Genomic DNA, 16,571 nt, shown 5'->3' with positions numbered 1-16,571 from the left:
CTGGGCTGTTTGATTATGGCCACACTCTCATCCAGGGCGACTTACAAAGGTGTTTCACTGTTTACTCAGAAAACACCCTTAGCTAGTGTGTATAAACTAGGATCCAAAAGATACCTCTAAGCTTAGGTACTACTAAATACAAAAATCAGTATGGAGACCATACTGGACACTACACTACACCCAAGTACTCTGGGAAGAGATGGGTCATGAGTCTGTGTTTGAAGACAGGGAGCGACTCTGCTGTTCGGACACCCAGGGGAAGTCTGTGCAACCACTTTGGTCTGTTTATGGTCACACAGATTAATCATGATCCCATAGACTGACAATGACCACATAGGCTGATTAAGATGACACTGACTGATCATGACCACACTGAACAATAACAACTACACTGACTGATAATGGACATGGCCAATGGGCATGGTAGTTTTATTTCAGGCTAATATTATAAATAATACATGAGTGCATTACATAAGTATCAGGACAGTGTACTCATCTTACTACCTCAAATGCAATTTTCCAGGATGACTGTATTTGGCTGCTTATTGGTTCCTAGGTCTTTCTGTTGCCTTACAGCGTTGCCCCCTGCTGGCCAGTGTGCGGCACTACCATGAAAGCCTAGTTTCAAATAAATGAACGGTCCTTCAGTCAACGTTATGGACCAGCAGAGCTATATTAATCTGTCTGAATTATTCATTTTAAGAAGGTTAATTATAGAAAAGTCCATATCTTTAAGCACACGTTGTTCGTCAGTTTAAACCAGATATTTATTTTCCTTTTTGTAGAATCGTATAAAATAGACGAAAAGCTTCAGTTCAGTAATATCTGTTTTTTTTTAATAATTAATGCCTATTAAAACAATGAATAATATTAATAACCCGTGTTTACAGTGTGGTTGGACATCTGTGTGTAGTGATAATATGGTCCAGATCAACAGGTTCAACCTCAGTAACACAATCTGTAAGGCGACACTCTGGAAACCACGCCCTTTCGTTGCTACAGCAACCGTCTAGCTGTGTGTGGTTGTCCCAGTAACCCCGCCCACCTTTAGCCACAGAAACCACGCCTTTAAAGAAAAAAAAGGAAAGAAAGAGAAAACACCTGACGGACAAAGGCCAGGTAGCGCTTGGTCGGACTTTCACAGAGAGACGTGGACAGTATGGCAGCTGACGAGTCCCTGTACGTGAGGACAGTGTTGTCCCTCCACGGCTCGGTTAAACCTGACGATACTAGTTTAGCCTTGCCGTCCGAGGACAGGTTAGCTCGGTCTGACTCCCACACTGTGACCCACCGGCGCTGCCGAGTAGAGCAGCAAGTGCAGCTCACTCTCTCCCGGAAAGGAAAGCGGCCAACTCTCACAGGTAGGACACACACACACACACACACACACACACACACAGATCACTCAGTTTCGGGCTAACGTTTAGCTCTGCTTGGACTGTTGGTGCCTGGTGAGTGCTGTCTCTGCTTTCAGCTCTTTTAGACCTTTTGTTTGGTCAGTCGAGGGGGGAGGTGGACATCAGGTCATTGGAGCTGGCTGGAAAGTTTACAGGGCCAGTGTAGCTCCTTTACAGTCATGTGGAAAAGTAGGACACCTCATAAAACCTTTGACTTTAGACATATTAAACATCATTGAGAGATAGAGGCAATGTAGCTAAATAAAAAAAGAAGAAATCTAATCTTCAGGAGAATGTTAGGACACCTTCACATTTATTACTACTGAAAAGGTCTAAAATTTGAAGCAGGTGCAGATGATTAGAACATGGTTAGAGAAAGAAGTTTGAAAGAGTCTCGTTTAAACCTCAGAAATGTAGATAGCTGTTAGCTGATGAGGGTTGAAAGGATCACTATGGCAAGATCCGAAGGGGTCTCTGAGGCCTCCAGAAAGCAGGTTGTAGATGCAGATGAGTCTGAGAAGGGATTTAAAAAGATCTCAGAACAGTCAGAAATCATGACTGTGTATGAGAACAGTGTCTGGTTCCACGCCCATCCATCATTGAAAGTGTGGGACAAAGCTGGAGGAGTACTGAACCAGTACTAAACAGAATCCTGTTGTGTTTTTGTGGTTCAGCAGTTTTTGTGTCTCTGTCTTAGGTAGCCAGTCTAGCAGCCAACTGTCAGCCACCACACCGGTCGGAAATGGCTCAGTGAAGGTATTTTTTTTCACATCCTGTAAATCTTCCCTGATAAATAGACCAACAAAAATGCTTGGAATAAAATCTAACATTGATTAGTTAAGACTGAAATTGCAACGGCACTGTTTTTGCCACAGGTCTCGTCCTGTGCATCCATTAGACCAGCAAGAAGGGTGGATGTGTCTCACTGGGCAAGTCCAGAGTTCCCACAGGTAAATGGAAGCTACGGGACATACAGGTTTGGCCCTGCTGGAAACAGCTTCCACTGGGGTACCGCTGCCTTTACTTTACCTGCCATGCGATCCGTGCAATCGGCCGACCGCCTGCAGGCAACGATCTCACCACGGCACTGTGCCCGCTCTGAGACGCTCCGGAATGGCCGGACGTTTGCGATGTCGCGGGCCGCTACGCTGCAGCTTCCCAGCAAGGCCATCTACGACGACGACCCTTTGGATGACGTCTTCCTGCCTGACGGGCCACACGTCACCCCCCTCAGGTCAGAGCATCATCAGGTGTTCCTAGAGAGGCAGAAGGTGCAGAGGTCTCTCAGTCAGCCTGGAGAGCAACTGTTTGGATCTCAGGACTTGACCTGGCTGGTGGCTCGTGGGGGATGGGAAGGGCAGGGGACTGCAAGCAGACGACCTTCGCAGACGGCCTCACTGGTCAACGCTGAGGTGCACACAAACGGGACGGCAGTGGCCGAAGAACATGTGGTCAAGCAAGAAGCCAGGGTCAAATCAGTCAGGTATGGAGTAAAGAGTGTGTGCTGCTGTTCTTTAAATTATCTTAAGCCTTTATTTATTAGTCATTTTGCCTTTACAGTTAGCATCCCAGGATTATTAATGTATAATTACATGGTTAATTAAGTAATAGGGATGTAGCAATGCATCAAATTGTAATATTACAATGCAGCTGCTTGTAGACAGTAGACATTCTATTAGATATGATATCTAATGCAACTGGATTGTTTGAACACCAACGTTTGCAAACAACCGGCTCCAACCAACACCCCACTCCATGCATAGATATGTCAGGCACCGCATTCCTCCAGCCTCCCAGCTCTAGTCCCATTTGTAGGAATAGGAAACTGGAGAAGGGAACATAGAATGGAAAATTGGATAATATGGTGTTGATGATCTTTTTTTTTTCCAAGACAAGCAGCACATCACCACCACACTCTGCTAATTAAAGGAAAACTGGTTACTACACAAACCAGTTTTCCTGTGCCAATGTTGGTGGAAGGGTAACTCAAACTCAAAAAGTGAGGAAGCCAAAGCCAGGAAAGCGAGCGAGTGTCTGTGCTTGGATGTTCTTCTTGCAGTTCAGAGCCATATTTGAATTTTTTTCATGAGCCAGCATTCTAAGGCAAAATAACAGGGTTGTAAAACGGCATCTGAGCACTTATTTACCCCAACCAAAGTCCCATATTTACTACATTAAACTTCAGTAAGTGGACCTGTGGCACCTGTGGCATCATGAACTCTGTATTGTGATTCAGATTGAATCGTAGGCTGAGTGCGCTGGCACACCGTCACTAGGCAGTGAATTTACATTCCATTTGCATTCAGTATCGCTGGGTTTGAGTCTGCAGTTCTGACTTGATTTGATTTTTAAAAATGACAGAAAACCTGACAGAAATGTAAAGGCTGCTTACCCAGTTTAAATTCAGCTCTTAGTAAAGTATCTCCTCTTCTACTTACAAGAACAAATGTGGGTGGGATCCACTCTTTCTCCACTTCAATTAAAATCATATAAAATAAATAATCCATGTAAACAAACGTTTATTTTCTTTATTTTCTCTAACAATAACTGTAATGTCTAAACTAAGACATTAAACTAAGCAGAAACTTGATCTTTAGGCCAAAAAGCTTTAGTGTATATACCTACGGGTGTTTTTGTCTGTCAGAAGGGGAAAACAAGCTCCAGAGATGACCCTGAAGAAGGCTGTGAAACTCCTTCCCGGAGGGAATTCAGAAATGCAGGTGACGGCGGCAAAGTTCATACAGAACCAGTGCTACAGCAGTGCAGATGCCAAGAAAACAGTAAGTGATCCCACCCCATTGGTGTGTACACTTTGATCCTTCCCGAATAATAAAACTTCTAGAGTTTCCTTCTCAGACTGATCTGAGGGTGCAGTTCAGAGTGCTACCTAACTAATACATCTCATCTTTCTGCAGATGCTCCACCTGCGAGGAATCCCACAGCTGCTAAAGCTTCTGGACTCTGAGAATGAGGAGTTGCAGCAAACTGCAGCAGGAGCACTCCGAAACGTGGTCTTTGAGAACAGTGAGAACAAAATGGAAGTGAAAGACTGCTGTGGTGTTGCCGTGATCCTGCGCCAGCTCAGTATGAACCGGGACACTGAGATGCGCCGGCAGCTCACCGGTGAGTCACCAGTTATTTTGAAAACATTTGACATTTACAGGTCTAGACATACTGACATATCCAAAACATGAGTATGTCTTATTTCCACTTAGCAAAGTGGAGAATTAAAAAAACGTACATCATTTGTGGTCTCCAGAGGGGTCCAGACTCTCACTCTTTTGGTTTCACGACAAGAGATAATGGACTGTGTCTATTGCTGACTTCAAGTCGCGTCAATAATTTTGTATTTACAACATGAGTGCACATGGTTGCCAACACAGTGTTGTATTTGGCTACTAGTGGGATTTTTCCATGAGCTCAGACTTTGATGAGCCCTGAGTTAATCAGTAATAATCAGTAATAATATTCAGTATCAATAAAAACATTGATAATTGTATTTTATATTGGTTGTATCTTAGTTATTTACAAGCAACACATAAACACAACAGCCTAAAATCCTCTTTAATAGCATACTTTCATCCACACAATAAAAACCGGATAAGTAGAAGCGACCAAGGCTTCTTATTGCATAGAAACATTGCTCACCTAATGCTCATACTCTACTCTTTGTTTTTTTCCAGTAATATCAAATGTACCAGCCTTCTTTTGGCGTCAGAAACACAAAACAAAATCCATAGGGTTCTGTCTTCATCCAAAATCACCATGAAGCCAAAGGGCCCTTCCTGTGTCCGAAAACATTGCAATCTAAAGACCACCTCATTGATATATTTTTACAGTCCAACTGTTCAGATATTTGGCATGTTAGACCGCTACGTACATCATGTAACTTGATGGGAGCAGAAGCCCTTCTCCAACAATGCGCTGCTGGTCGCTTTTAGCAACCCGCCACACAGCAAATTTTCCAGTGTTAAATCAGCACTGCTTAAATGTAACACTTACAGTGTTGGTTTAACACAGGAAGTGTTGATTTAGCATGCGGCGTGTCGAGTTAACACTTGCAGTGTTGATTTAACGCTCGCAAATATGCAGTGCAGATTCACTAGTATTTTGGAAGACTAGACTTCTCAGACTAGACTATCAGAATTTAAACTTGCCCACTGGACTTCCTGGCTTTATATCAGGGAATCCTGGGGTTCCCCGTTTACTACATTAAGAACCGTGGTCTTATTAGACTCACTAATGGCGGCTCAGATTGAGAATGTTGCAGTTCTGAACTCAGATTAACTAAATCCTGGAACACTACTAGCTAGGGTAACTTCTAACTTCTCTAAGAAACGTGATTAATTATTATTTATCAGATTATACATTTAGTTCTTCTAAAATGTCACTTTCCTTCCTGACCTCCAATACTGCTCAAGTCCTAATGGAAGCTCTGGGCTACTTATCTTCTCTCAGTCCTGCTCTTCCTTCATATGCCTCTACTCTACCAGAAAATGAACAGAATGCAGCTGCTTCAGTTTATCACCACCTCCTTTTCATGCGGGGCCTCTTTTAAGATCACTCAGCTTCCAGTCACAACAGGAATCAGAAACAAAATTCTAATCCTGACAATTTAAGCTTCAAAAGGTGGTGCTCCTTGCAATGTCTGAATAACACTTTAGAATTATAGCCCTGCTCAGCAGCTCAAAGGCACCTGCTGAGTCTACTTCCTTAAAAGCCTGCCTCCTTTACATAATTATTATTATTATCCGTGTTTAATTCTTTATCCAGACAGTACCTAAATGTAGTTGTATCTGTTACAGGTTACTTACAAGCTTTCTGCTGCATTATTCCATCTGCTATAACTCATCACATCTCTGGATATGAGTGTAAAAGAAATTAATATTAAAACAAGTGAGAGAGAATCTAATCGATTTTGACCATCATCAGTTTTGGCATCGCTTGTCAAATTAATCTGCACATTCTAAAGCACATAATATAAGTAGCTAATTTAACCATATTACAAAAGAGTGGCGTGTGCAAAAGTAAGTTAACTTGTGTAAATAAATAGGAATTGTGTCTAAAATGTGCAGATGTTTATATTTAACTTTGATTCCTGAGCATTTTGAAGCTCATTGTCACTTTAAATCAACAAAATGTGTCATTTCACCAACGGTCCCCAAAGTTTTACATAAGATACATGCCATCCCTAGTAATAGGTGAGCTTAAGCTTACATTTCTTGTTAGCCACATTAGCCCTGTAGCTCTAAACAATCTAGGACTAAATGGCTGGGGATCACAAGTTTAAATTCCGAGTCATGCCTCTTTGCCATCAGCGGTCGGTTGCATCAGGCTAGATGGCGCTGTCTCCCCTCATCACTCTTAAGCGATGTTGGCCGGCACAGGTGTCTGTTAGCTGGTGAGGTGGAGCCGGGGACCTGGCACTTTCCTATGAGCGTGTCTACTGTCCAGCGTTCGGCACGTATCAGAGGAGATGAGAGCATTGCTAGTGGTAGGGGGAGTTCTGAACGGGTGTATTAATTGTCAGCCAACAAATAAAAAAAAATCAACAAACAAGTAAAAAAACTTTACCTTACTGTAATACTGACCATGACAGTGTTTTGTGGTCAAATTGACTAGTTCAGTCCGTAAAGCTCATATGAGGCTCATATGGGGTTCCTTACTGGCACAGCTGTTTAAGTTTTGGTCCTATATTCAGGATATTGGAGAAATTTAAATCTGCACCCAAAAACATTTTTTATTATTATTATAGGTGATATTTTCACCCATAAGCAGTGAGTCTTCCACATGTTGGTTTGCTCCGCAGGGTTGTTGTGGAATCTGTCCTCTCATGACATGCTGAAGGAGCACCTGAGCAGAGATGTGGTAAAACCACTCACTGACAGCGTGCTGGTGCCCTGCTCGGGTATCTCAGAGGGGGAGGACCCTAAACTGGAGCTACTGGCTGATGCTGAAGTTTTCCTCAATGCTACAGCCTGCTTGAGGTATGAGCGACCCTTGCTGTACACTGAAAGTAACACTGCAAGGCTCTCAGAATGCATTTCTACATGAAATGGGCGTGATCATGTTTTCTTATGTGTCGGCTCTCGCATGTATTTGGCTTTCAGAAACATCAGTTCAGTCGGGCCGAATGGGCGTAAAGCCATGAGGGACTGCGAAGGTCTCATCGACTCCCTTGTTTATTATGTCCGAGGGACCATTGCAGATTATAAACCTGATGACAAGGTATCCACATTATGTCCACCTCTTTTTCCTGCCCAAAATGTTGCCTGGTTACCCTGTTGTATCGTGTTTATTGTAAACTTCTGTCTCGCAATTACAATGCATGGCTTGCATAGAAATCACAGAGACCAGTGTGTTGCTTAATTGGAATGATGGGCAGTTTTCCATCCATTAAAATTGTTTTATGGACATTTTTCAGCTGCTCTGTTTTCATTTAGAATTAAACAAGATGCTCCACTGACCTGTAATAGGTAGAGCAGCAGCTCTGTCATTGCTACTCTGGGCTCGGCACACTACTAACTGTACCCTAGAAAAGTGGACAGAAAAATGCTCGCAAGATCTGCGTAACCTGAATCATATTTGCGTATCGTTCTGCAATATTACTCTTAACACCTCAGTCCACATCTTCTTTCACCGGCTCTATGTCTCTCAGCTTGTCCAGACATGCACGTGTAAAAAAAAACATGTTTTTAAAGCATGGGCTCAGAGCACAAATTACACTTCCTGACCGTAGAGGGAGCCCAGGAGCAAAAAATACCAATTGCATAATGCTTCTTTAATTCTGGTATAAGGTAAATGACGAAACACTCCTTAGGTAGGATAAATAAGCAGAGAGATGTGAATGACATGATTCTTGTGACATCAGAGAACAAGCTTAGTGTCCATATTTTGACTGTTTGGACTGGGGAGGGGATGTAATGAAACTTCAGCAATGTTTCCTTTAGAACTGTGAATTGGTTTTCAAGGACATGGGGCCCTTTTAATGCTGTTGTGTTGTCTCTTTTTTTTGTAGGCTTTAGAAAACTGTGTGTGTATCCTGCATAACCTGACCTATCAGTTTGAATTGGAGCTTCCAGAAACCCTCAGACCGGTGCTGCAAGAGTCCAGACAGAGTCTTGCACTCGAGACCCACACGCCTGGTTGCTTCAGCGTCAAGAGTTCCAAAATCGCTGAGACAGACAATGTTAGTTGTGCTGTTTCAAATGTGTTTGCTTAAAGATTCACTGGAAATGACCTAAAACCCACTGTATTTATTCCGTAGGTTAAATCTGTTCAAATCTGTTTTTGCTGAGGTCTGTTTTCCTGTTCTTACCTTTGCTGGGTGTTGTTCCAGCACTCAGAGTCAGACTGCCCCCTGCTGGAGGAAAAGGGCAACCCTCACGGTGTGGAGTGGCTGTGGAGTGCCATCACCATTCGCATGTACCTGTCTCTGGTTGCCATTAGCAACCGCCAGCTGACGCAGGAAGCATCCATTGGAGCCATGCAAAACCTCACGGCAGGCAGCGGAGGGGTAATGTCTAGGTTATGAAATGAGTTCAGTCTGGATTGTTAGTATCTGCATGTATGTTTTCCAGATGTGGACCACAGGCCTACACCTTTAGCCTAATGTCTATCTGCTACATATCTGCCATATGATTGATTTCCACGGAGAGTAATTCTAGCTCACCACCTTGTACCTAGAAAAGGGCAGAACTCCCAACACACTTGTAATAAAAGACAATTGACAGATTCTTTAGCTTGAAACACACTGAAATATTTCTGTACGATCTTGCTGCTGTTTATGTCAACATACCAGAGGCTTCGAAACTTTGACAATGTAGTGAATGTATAGCTATTATATAGCTATTTTTAGCTATTATATAGCCATTGTCTTACCAGATTTTGTGGAGTCCCACAAGGTTCAGTTTTAGGGCCTGTGAAATTCAGGTAAATTATGTAAGTAATTATGTGTGGGCCTACATACAGAGGACTTTGTACTTTATGTACTTAATGTATGCAGTACAGAGTATGTACTACATACATAAAGGGTTTAGGGGGTTGACCAACTAAGATATGTTTCTTCATCCAACATTAGGCTGCTTGAAAATACATGCCATGCTTTTAAAAGGGGACATTTAGCCTGTATTACATGTATGACATTTGGCAGATTCTCCAGTTTAACCATTCATCAGAGCTCCTGACAGTGCACATTATTTATTCAACACTTGTTAAGACGTAGTATGTGTATAATAGCAATGGCAATGGTAATGTCACCATTCTTGTTTTTAGATTGTGGTTAGAGGAGCATAGTGGGTAACACCCCTAAGGACTAAGGTTCAGTTTCCTGTCCAGGCACAAGCAGATCATCTGCCAAATGCTGTAAATGTAATGCAGGCTAAATATCCTATTGTCATAGTTGTATTGGCACAAGAAATTGGTTAAACTAATAAATCTTAGTAAAGCTATTGACAAAAGCAGCTGCTGAGAAAATGCAAAAATCCTAATGTTCCTAGAGGTGCTTTAACAGGTTCTTTAAGCTATGGCATTGAAAATTCTCTTCTGGTTCTGTAAAGAACCATGCCTTTAATAGATATGAGAATGTGAAGAACCTTCTCTTCTCCAAACATGATTCTTTAAGGAACCAAAAGTGGTTCTTCTGTGGCGTCACACAATGAACCGTTTGACTTTACCAATAGAGCTGGTCCACAGTCACACTGTCTGGCAAAACCAGTGATTTCCAACATGCTCCTCAGGTATCACAAGCCGTAGCCCACATCATAGTGCTGAGAGAGAGCGGTCTTCAGCAGGTGAAGAAGATGCTCCAGGAGGGAGAGGATGGGGTTAAGAGGGTCTCCGTCTGCCTGCTCAAAAACCTGTCCCGCTACAAAGAGCTGCACCCAGACATCAGTGAGTATCTCTCCAGTATCACTGCTGTTGCTTTTTCACATTCACAGAGTTTAGGCTTCTTTAGGTTTTTCCATTTTTACTGCAAAAGCCACACCTCCTTGCCTCACTTCCGTTTAAGCTTGTTTGTCTTGTCTAGTTGAACAGGTGCTGCCAGAGCTTGTTGCCATACTGCCTACGTCTGACACAAACACAGAGCAGCCTGTGGAGATCACGTCAGTCTGTCACATTCTCAACAATTTAAGCCAAGCTTCTGTACAGAACAGCCGTACCATTCTCAATCACGGAGTGCTTCCCAGGGTCATCAAAATCAGTCGCAAAGACCACAGGTATCAAATCACTGATTATGAATGTCTCATATAAAAAAAAACACAGTGATAGAAATGGGTATGTCCATTAGGCTTTCTTATTGTGAGAGAGAGTAGTAGTAGTATTTATCATACACATTGCCAGGGCATCTTCAGGTATCCAGGGCATCACCCTCACTATGGTCTAGTACTATTAAAATATCTAGAAAACACTGTATTGTATATTGTATGTCATTTATCCTTTCCAACTTTAGCAAAGTATAGTCATAAATGTTTGTCTATTTGGTGTATACATCATATTTCAATATTTTAAAGCATGCAAGTCTTAACATTCAAGGTTCCCTTATGTCATTTTCATGCCAACATCTTTAGAGAACCACTTTCTCACAGTCATGTCATTATACAGCAGTGTGCACTGCACATTTCTTTTCAAATAATCAGTGCCACTGCTACGATAATGCTAATTTCCGCTAGCACCTGAAGTTTAGTTTTTAGTTTTAGTGTTATATTAGCACCAAGCTAACAATGGTGTTCACCTCCGCCACAGGGTTTAATACTGCTTAAGCCAGCTCTACTTAAACACAATCATTTGAGCCACTTGAAGCTTAACTCAAAACAACCATTTTTTAAATAATGAAGAACAAAAATAACATACTTATAGCGCCCTCTTGTGGAGAAAGCTTATACAAGTAATCCCATAAGTGTTCAGCTCTTGAGGCAACAAACCTTTTTTACAGCCTCTGAACTGTATAAATTCACTGATCGCCGAATAGAATGTTTCTACTGTCAAAACAGCAGTTTAACTTCTTAACTGTCTTTACCGTGACCTATTTCTCTGATAAAATAAGAATGATTTCATATAGAATTAGATGTGTATTTTACTGTATTTGATTGTTACGCAGATTTCTGCTAAACAGCTAAAAAACACACACACACACAAACACAACTGGAGAGAGCCAGAGAGGGACTGAGAAAGACTGAAAGACAATTAAGTCAGATTGTGTTTTGTAAGCTGTGCTGGCTTGGCTTGTTTCTCACATGTGGTGATAAAGATGTACCGAAACAATTAATTCACATAAATCACCATATAGTATAGTCACCATTTAGTACCAGTCAGAAGTGTCAATCCAAATGCTAGGGTGATCATATTTTTGTTTTCAAAAAGGAGGACACTGGGGAAACACGAGTATCCATAGTTAGGATTTCATGGCTTGGAAGTTGAACTGAAAGAAGATGATTTGGTCATATAGGCTATTAAGGCTTATTAATTTCTAGATCTTACTAAATGAGTAAAAATGTATGTATTAATGTACATTAACATACATTAACATACTGTAGCTCCACCCTCCTACATACACACTGCCACAGTCCTACACCGTAGGTCCACTTGAACCCCTGCCCTCAACCACAACATCCTAACTACCTGTGTGTCTGCAAAAAAACAACAACACTAGCATTGTTGACGATGACAATCAGCACACTTTCAATCAGGTGTGTCCAAACCTTTGATTGAGGTCATCTGACTTATATATGTTGTATTTTTCCTTTATAATAATGTGCACTCCATTGATCACATAAGTGATCACTAAATTAAGGTCATAAGATGGGCACTTGCCGCCTTTGACGTTTCGCAGATAAGCCCACAACACCTTCAGTGGGCTAAACGGCGACATCTGGCGTCCCAGGTGCGCTCCCCTCCAAGTGTTCAACAAATCTGAACCTGTCAGAAGGATTCACAACAACTGGTTTCGTTTATAGGGATACGGTACCAGGCCAGATTTCCCATATCTCATTTCCTTATATGGCCACACTCCTCCAAAATAGCACAATGAACATGGTTTGTAGGATTAAACATGTGGGTTAACACCTGTATGTGATTCATTATGTTACTGCTCCAAAAACACATTATTAGAGTAATCTTTACCAGTACCAAGTTCCAGCCACTGCATCTTAGTGGGGGTTCATCCTGCACTTGGTTAGGCCTACTTTTAAAATGATTTGTCCCTTTTAAAACCAGGCTGATGAGTCACATTGATGAGTGACTGTCTTACACTTTGGTATGATTTTTTTTTCCCCCTGTGAAACTGAGCAAGCCATGCTCCTTTCAGTTATTACAAGTCCTATCAGGCCCTAACATATGATAACACCCTTAAAGCATGACCTGCTTTACCACAGGTGTGCAGATCTTTCTCTCATCAACAGTTTACAGTTTAAAACTGTGGGTTTTATAGGTATAAATGTGCTTAACCTAAAGGTTGTTCTTAATGCTTTACTCTGTAGAAAGTCTTACAACACTCAATCACCAGGGTTTTATTGTTTATGGAATAATGGAGGTGTGTTTCTGATAGTGGAGCCACATTGATACGGGTAGTTCGAGATTCTGATACAGGTAGTTCTGATATTAATAGCCTTTATAACTGCTGTTACTGGATTATCTAAAATGACAGTTGACAGACACCTGTTTTAGGTGCCAGTCTCATTTTGGTTTTTGGGGTTTTTTTTTATTACTGGTTAGTAAATCTCTGAATGCCTGGTAGAAAATGTGCCAAATTGTGCTTTCAGGGTTTTTTAATTGTTAAGATTCTCCAGTGCTGATTTACGGAATGTCAACCAGGAGGAAGTGTAAAAAGAGGGTCAGGCAGCTTTCTGCTTTAATGCACCAAAAATCTGGAACTAAAATCTAGTTCATATTTGTCAGTTATCGACTGTTAGTAGCTTGAAAAAGAGGCTGAAAACATTAGTATTTAGCTTAGCATTGTGTTTCTGTTCCATTCTGTTCCTGTGTTTTCAAGTGTGTGTGTTTTTTTCTTATTTTATTCATTATTGTTTTATCTTAACGTTCATTCTTTATATGTGTATTCTTATTTATTTCCCCATTTATTTTTAAACATTTTTATATTCATATTATTTAAATATTACATATATTATTTTCTGTATTATTTTCAATTGTTTTTATTATGTCATTATTTTACTTTTTTGTTCTTAACATTTTACAAACATACAGAAAAAAGGTTATTGGTTTTATGTATTTATTTATTTATTACTTTTTTTCAATTCTTCACAGAAATTATTTAATTATGGTATTTTAATCCTGTGTAATTAACCCCAGATTTGTTAGAAGGTACTTGCGGAAAGGCAGTTCAGAACATAATCTTTAAATATTATATTTGGGTCATGATTTATTAATGAATGTGACAAAATATTTCTCTTTATTTCTTCGTCGTGGTGTAGATACGGATCCACGCGAGCTGGCCAGGCTGCTGGTGTCCTGCTGCAGACCCTGTGGAAGCATTCTGAGCTTCACGGAAGCTATAAGAAGGTCAGTGTTTGTTTAAAAAATGAGTGAATTTTAAGGTTTCTATTTTTGGTAGGTGCTATACTTTTACTTTTATTTAATGACTCCTTCTGTTGTGATCTGTGGCAGGCCGGTTATAGGAAGACAGACTTCATAAACAGCAGAACAGCGAAGGCAGTCAGTTGCGCTCGTGACTGACCTCGAGTGGAAAACAGGACACACAAAACACAAACAAAGGACTAAGCAATTTTTTTTTTCAAACGTTAAAGGTTTCAAACATGAGAAACTTTCTGGAAGAGGCTTCTGTCTGCAAGTGTGAATGTGGTTTGTATTTAATATTTTTACATTCTTGTTATGTTTTTCTATGTTTCTGAATTCTGTCTGTAAAAAAAAGTTTTTTTGTTTATTAAACAACACTATTTTCAGCCTCCAGCCTGCTTTCATTCATCCCAAAATCGAGCCAACATGCTCATGTGGGGCTCACATGGGTAGAGTGTAGGCTAGGTGGGTTCCAGGTAGGCATGGGCTCTGACTGAGTTTGTACATGTGTTTTTTCTGGGACCCAGTTGGGCATCCCAAATAGACCCCATCATCACAGCCCACCTTAATCTCACATGGGTCCATAAGCTATAGGCCTACGTGCAGTGTACAACCCGGATGGGGCCCATGTACAACCCTTTCTGGTCCCATCACTGATCGTGGTGGGCATCCATATGTGGGGCCAACCTGGAACCCATGTACAAAACTGCTCATACAGGCACCACATGAGCATGTTATCTGGGCCTGTTGCAGTCAGTCTACCCCTGACAAATGAAGCCCCTCATACAGACCCATTTTCATTAATCGGATCTGTGACACTATGGGGTTGCAAATTTAGATGATATTAAGCTATTACATATTAATACATATTGCAGTTCAAACTTGTGAGAAGACATGCTTCTAAAGGTTGTCATTAAACTGCAATGCCACATCAGATGTGGGTCAGGGTAATTGAATATATATGAGGTTATAAAACCTTATATGTTGTATGCATGGCATGGTGGCAGTCAGGGGCAGTGGGGTATAAGTTATTGTGACTGGGTGATGAGGAAAAGGGTACAGCGGCGATGTCCTTTCTGAATATTTCATCCTTCGATGTTCTAAGAACAGACAGTTCGGAAGATCCTGTCCCCGGATCTCTGCATTGCTGCTGATGTCAAGCACTGCTGAGCTGAACGTTCAAGAAACTCCATTACATACACCATATATGGCAACATGACCGCTCTCTCCCTTTACACTGTTTACCAGGTCAAGCACTCTGCAGTCACTGTGCAACTTTCAAGATTCTCCAAAAGCAACTGAATGCGTAGTTTAAAAAAATCCATATTGCCATGTCAATGTTTATTGACCAGCTTTCCCTCAGAGCTTTCATCAGAGCAGATAAGCTGGACATACTCTGAAGGAATAGTGCAGAATTTTTTTCTTCTGTCTTCTGTAGCCCCACCTGAGGGGGACCCTTAGGGAAATGGGCATCAGGCAACCCCCATTTAACACTGAATCCCATTTGAAGTCCTGGATTTATGTATCATCAACATTTCACTTGACTACCAGGGATTATAAATTCCAGAAACATAACTAGTTGTAAAAACTGGTCCACATTTAAATACTTCTGCTTTAGGGCCTTCTATGCCATCAGTGTCAGACTAGGTTCCTTCCTGGCCACGACTCCCAATTAAGTGATGAGAGCTCAGTTTGGCACCCCTGTTCCAGGCCTGAAGAGTGTGGAAATGAAAAAGCCTAATGATTCTGGGAACAACGATTCCCTTGTACATATGGATCAACGCGATCACAACGATAGTTAGCTAGCTAATGGCAGGCATTAGCCAGCAGTGTTTTCTAGCATCCTGAAAGCAAAACCGTTGCAACACTGTTGCTAATTTCACAGCATGGAAAAGTGCAGCCTTCAAAACATGCATTGGTAACCCCATGGGAACAATGCTTCCTGCAGTAGTCATTGTACTTTGTTATTGTCAAAGTACTACAGTTGCATGTCTTCATCATATACTGTTATTTAAAGGTCCTAATTTCCTGTTATTTGGCCGTACACACTGGACATCTACAGCACATTTGTAGAGCTGATCAAGCAATGCTCTGTACTGTTTTTTTCCTTGATTTATGATTTGTGAATCATACTGTATTGACAAAAGCTTCATATACTTTTAAAAGTATAAGATTCTTGAATAACTTATAAATTCTTCAAGGTTTTTCGATGTTAAACTGTGGAAGGACCTTCAAGACAAGTTTTTTTAGAAGAAAAATGTTCCTTGAAGGTTCCTCAAAGCACCTTAAGAGGTTCCACCACAATTTCAAACTGAAGAACCTCCAAAAGTCTCTCAAGGATCTTATACTTTAAACAAAGTATATGCAAAGGTATTTAAAACAGCATTATGTAATGATTTTACTTTAAAATATCTTTAAAATCATGTTGATTTTCCACTCACCTGTAGTAAGGGGAACAGTGTGTCTATCACTGCTACTTCAGGCTCAGTGCGCTTCTAATTGCACTATGTAACTCAGATGAAGCTGGCAGGGCAATGCTTGTAAGAACTGTGTAATGCTGTGAGTTCTGTAAAATTCCTCCACCACCTCATTTTACATGCTCCTTTCACTTTTGGTGGCGGTTCTGTATCTCTCAGCTTGTCC

General features: G+C 41.1%; 1 protein-coding gene across 1 annotated transcript; it reads left to right on the top strand.

Annotated features, from left to right (window-relative positions):
• The first annotated feature begins 1,126 nt into the window (after positions 1-1,126).
• On the top strand, positions 1,127-14,195 carry pkp2 (plakophilin 2). Its single transcript, XM_072672484.1, has 13 exons — positions 1,127-1,361; positions 2,095-2,153; positions 2,273-2,880; positions 4,042-4,177; positions 4,313-4,520; positions 7,207-7,384; positions 7,508-7,625; positions 8,416-8,586; positions 8,737-8,913; positions 10,136-10,289; positions 10,426-10,615; positions 13,826-13,913; positions 14,019-14,195. The coding sequence occupies exons 1-13, from the start codon at positions 1,160-1,162 to the stop codon at positions 14,085-14,087; spliced, it is 2,358 nt and encodes a 785-aa protein (XP_072528585.1). The 5' UTR covers positions 1,127-1,159; the 3' UTR covers positions 14,088-14,195.
• Positions 14,196-16,571: the final 2,376 nt, after the last annotated feature.

This window comes from Salminus brasiliensis, chromosome 2 (genome assembly GCF_030463535.1).
Source record: "Salminus brasiliensis chromosome 2, fSalBra1.hap2, whole genome shotgun sequence".
Taxonomy (NCBI): domain Eukaryota; kingdom Metazoa; phylum Chordata; class Actinopteri; order Characiformes; family Bryconidae; genus Salminus; species Salminus brasiliensis.
The sequence above is the reverse complement of the archived record's forward strand: the minus strand, read 5'-3'. Positions and strand labels throughout refer to the sequence as shown.

What these genes read in the sequence shown, in the direction of transcription:
- pkp2 (XM_072672484.1), top strand. Translation starts at nt 1,160, where the DNA reads ATGGCAGCTGACGAGTCCCTGTACGTGAGGACAGTGTTGTCCCTCCAC. An exon ending in TCACGGCAGGCAGCGGAGGG is followed by an intron (nt 8,914 to 10,135) that starts GTAATGTCTAGG and finishes CATGCTCCTCAG; the next exon opens with GTATCACAAGCCGTAGCCCA. An exon ending in TTCACGGAAGCTATAAGAAG is followed by an intron (nt 13,914 to 14,018) that starts GTCAGTGTTTGT and finishes GATCTGTGGCAG; the next exon opens with GCCGGTTATAGGAAGACAGA.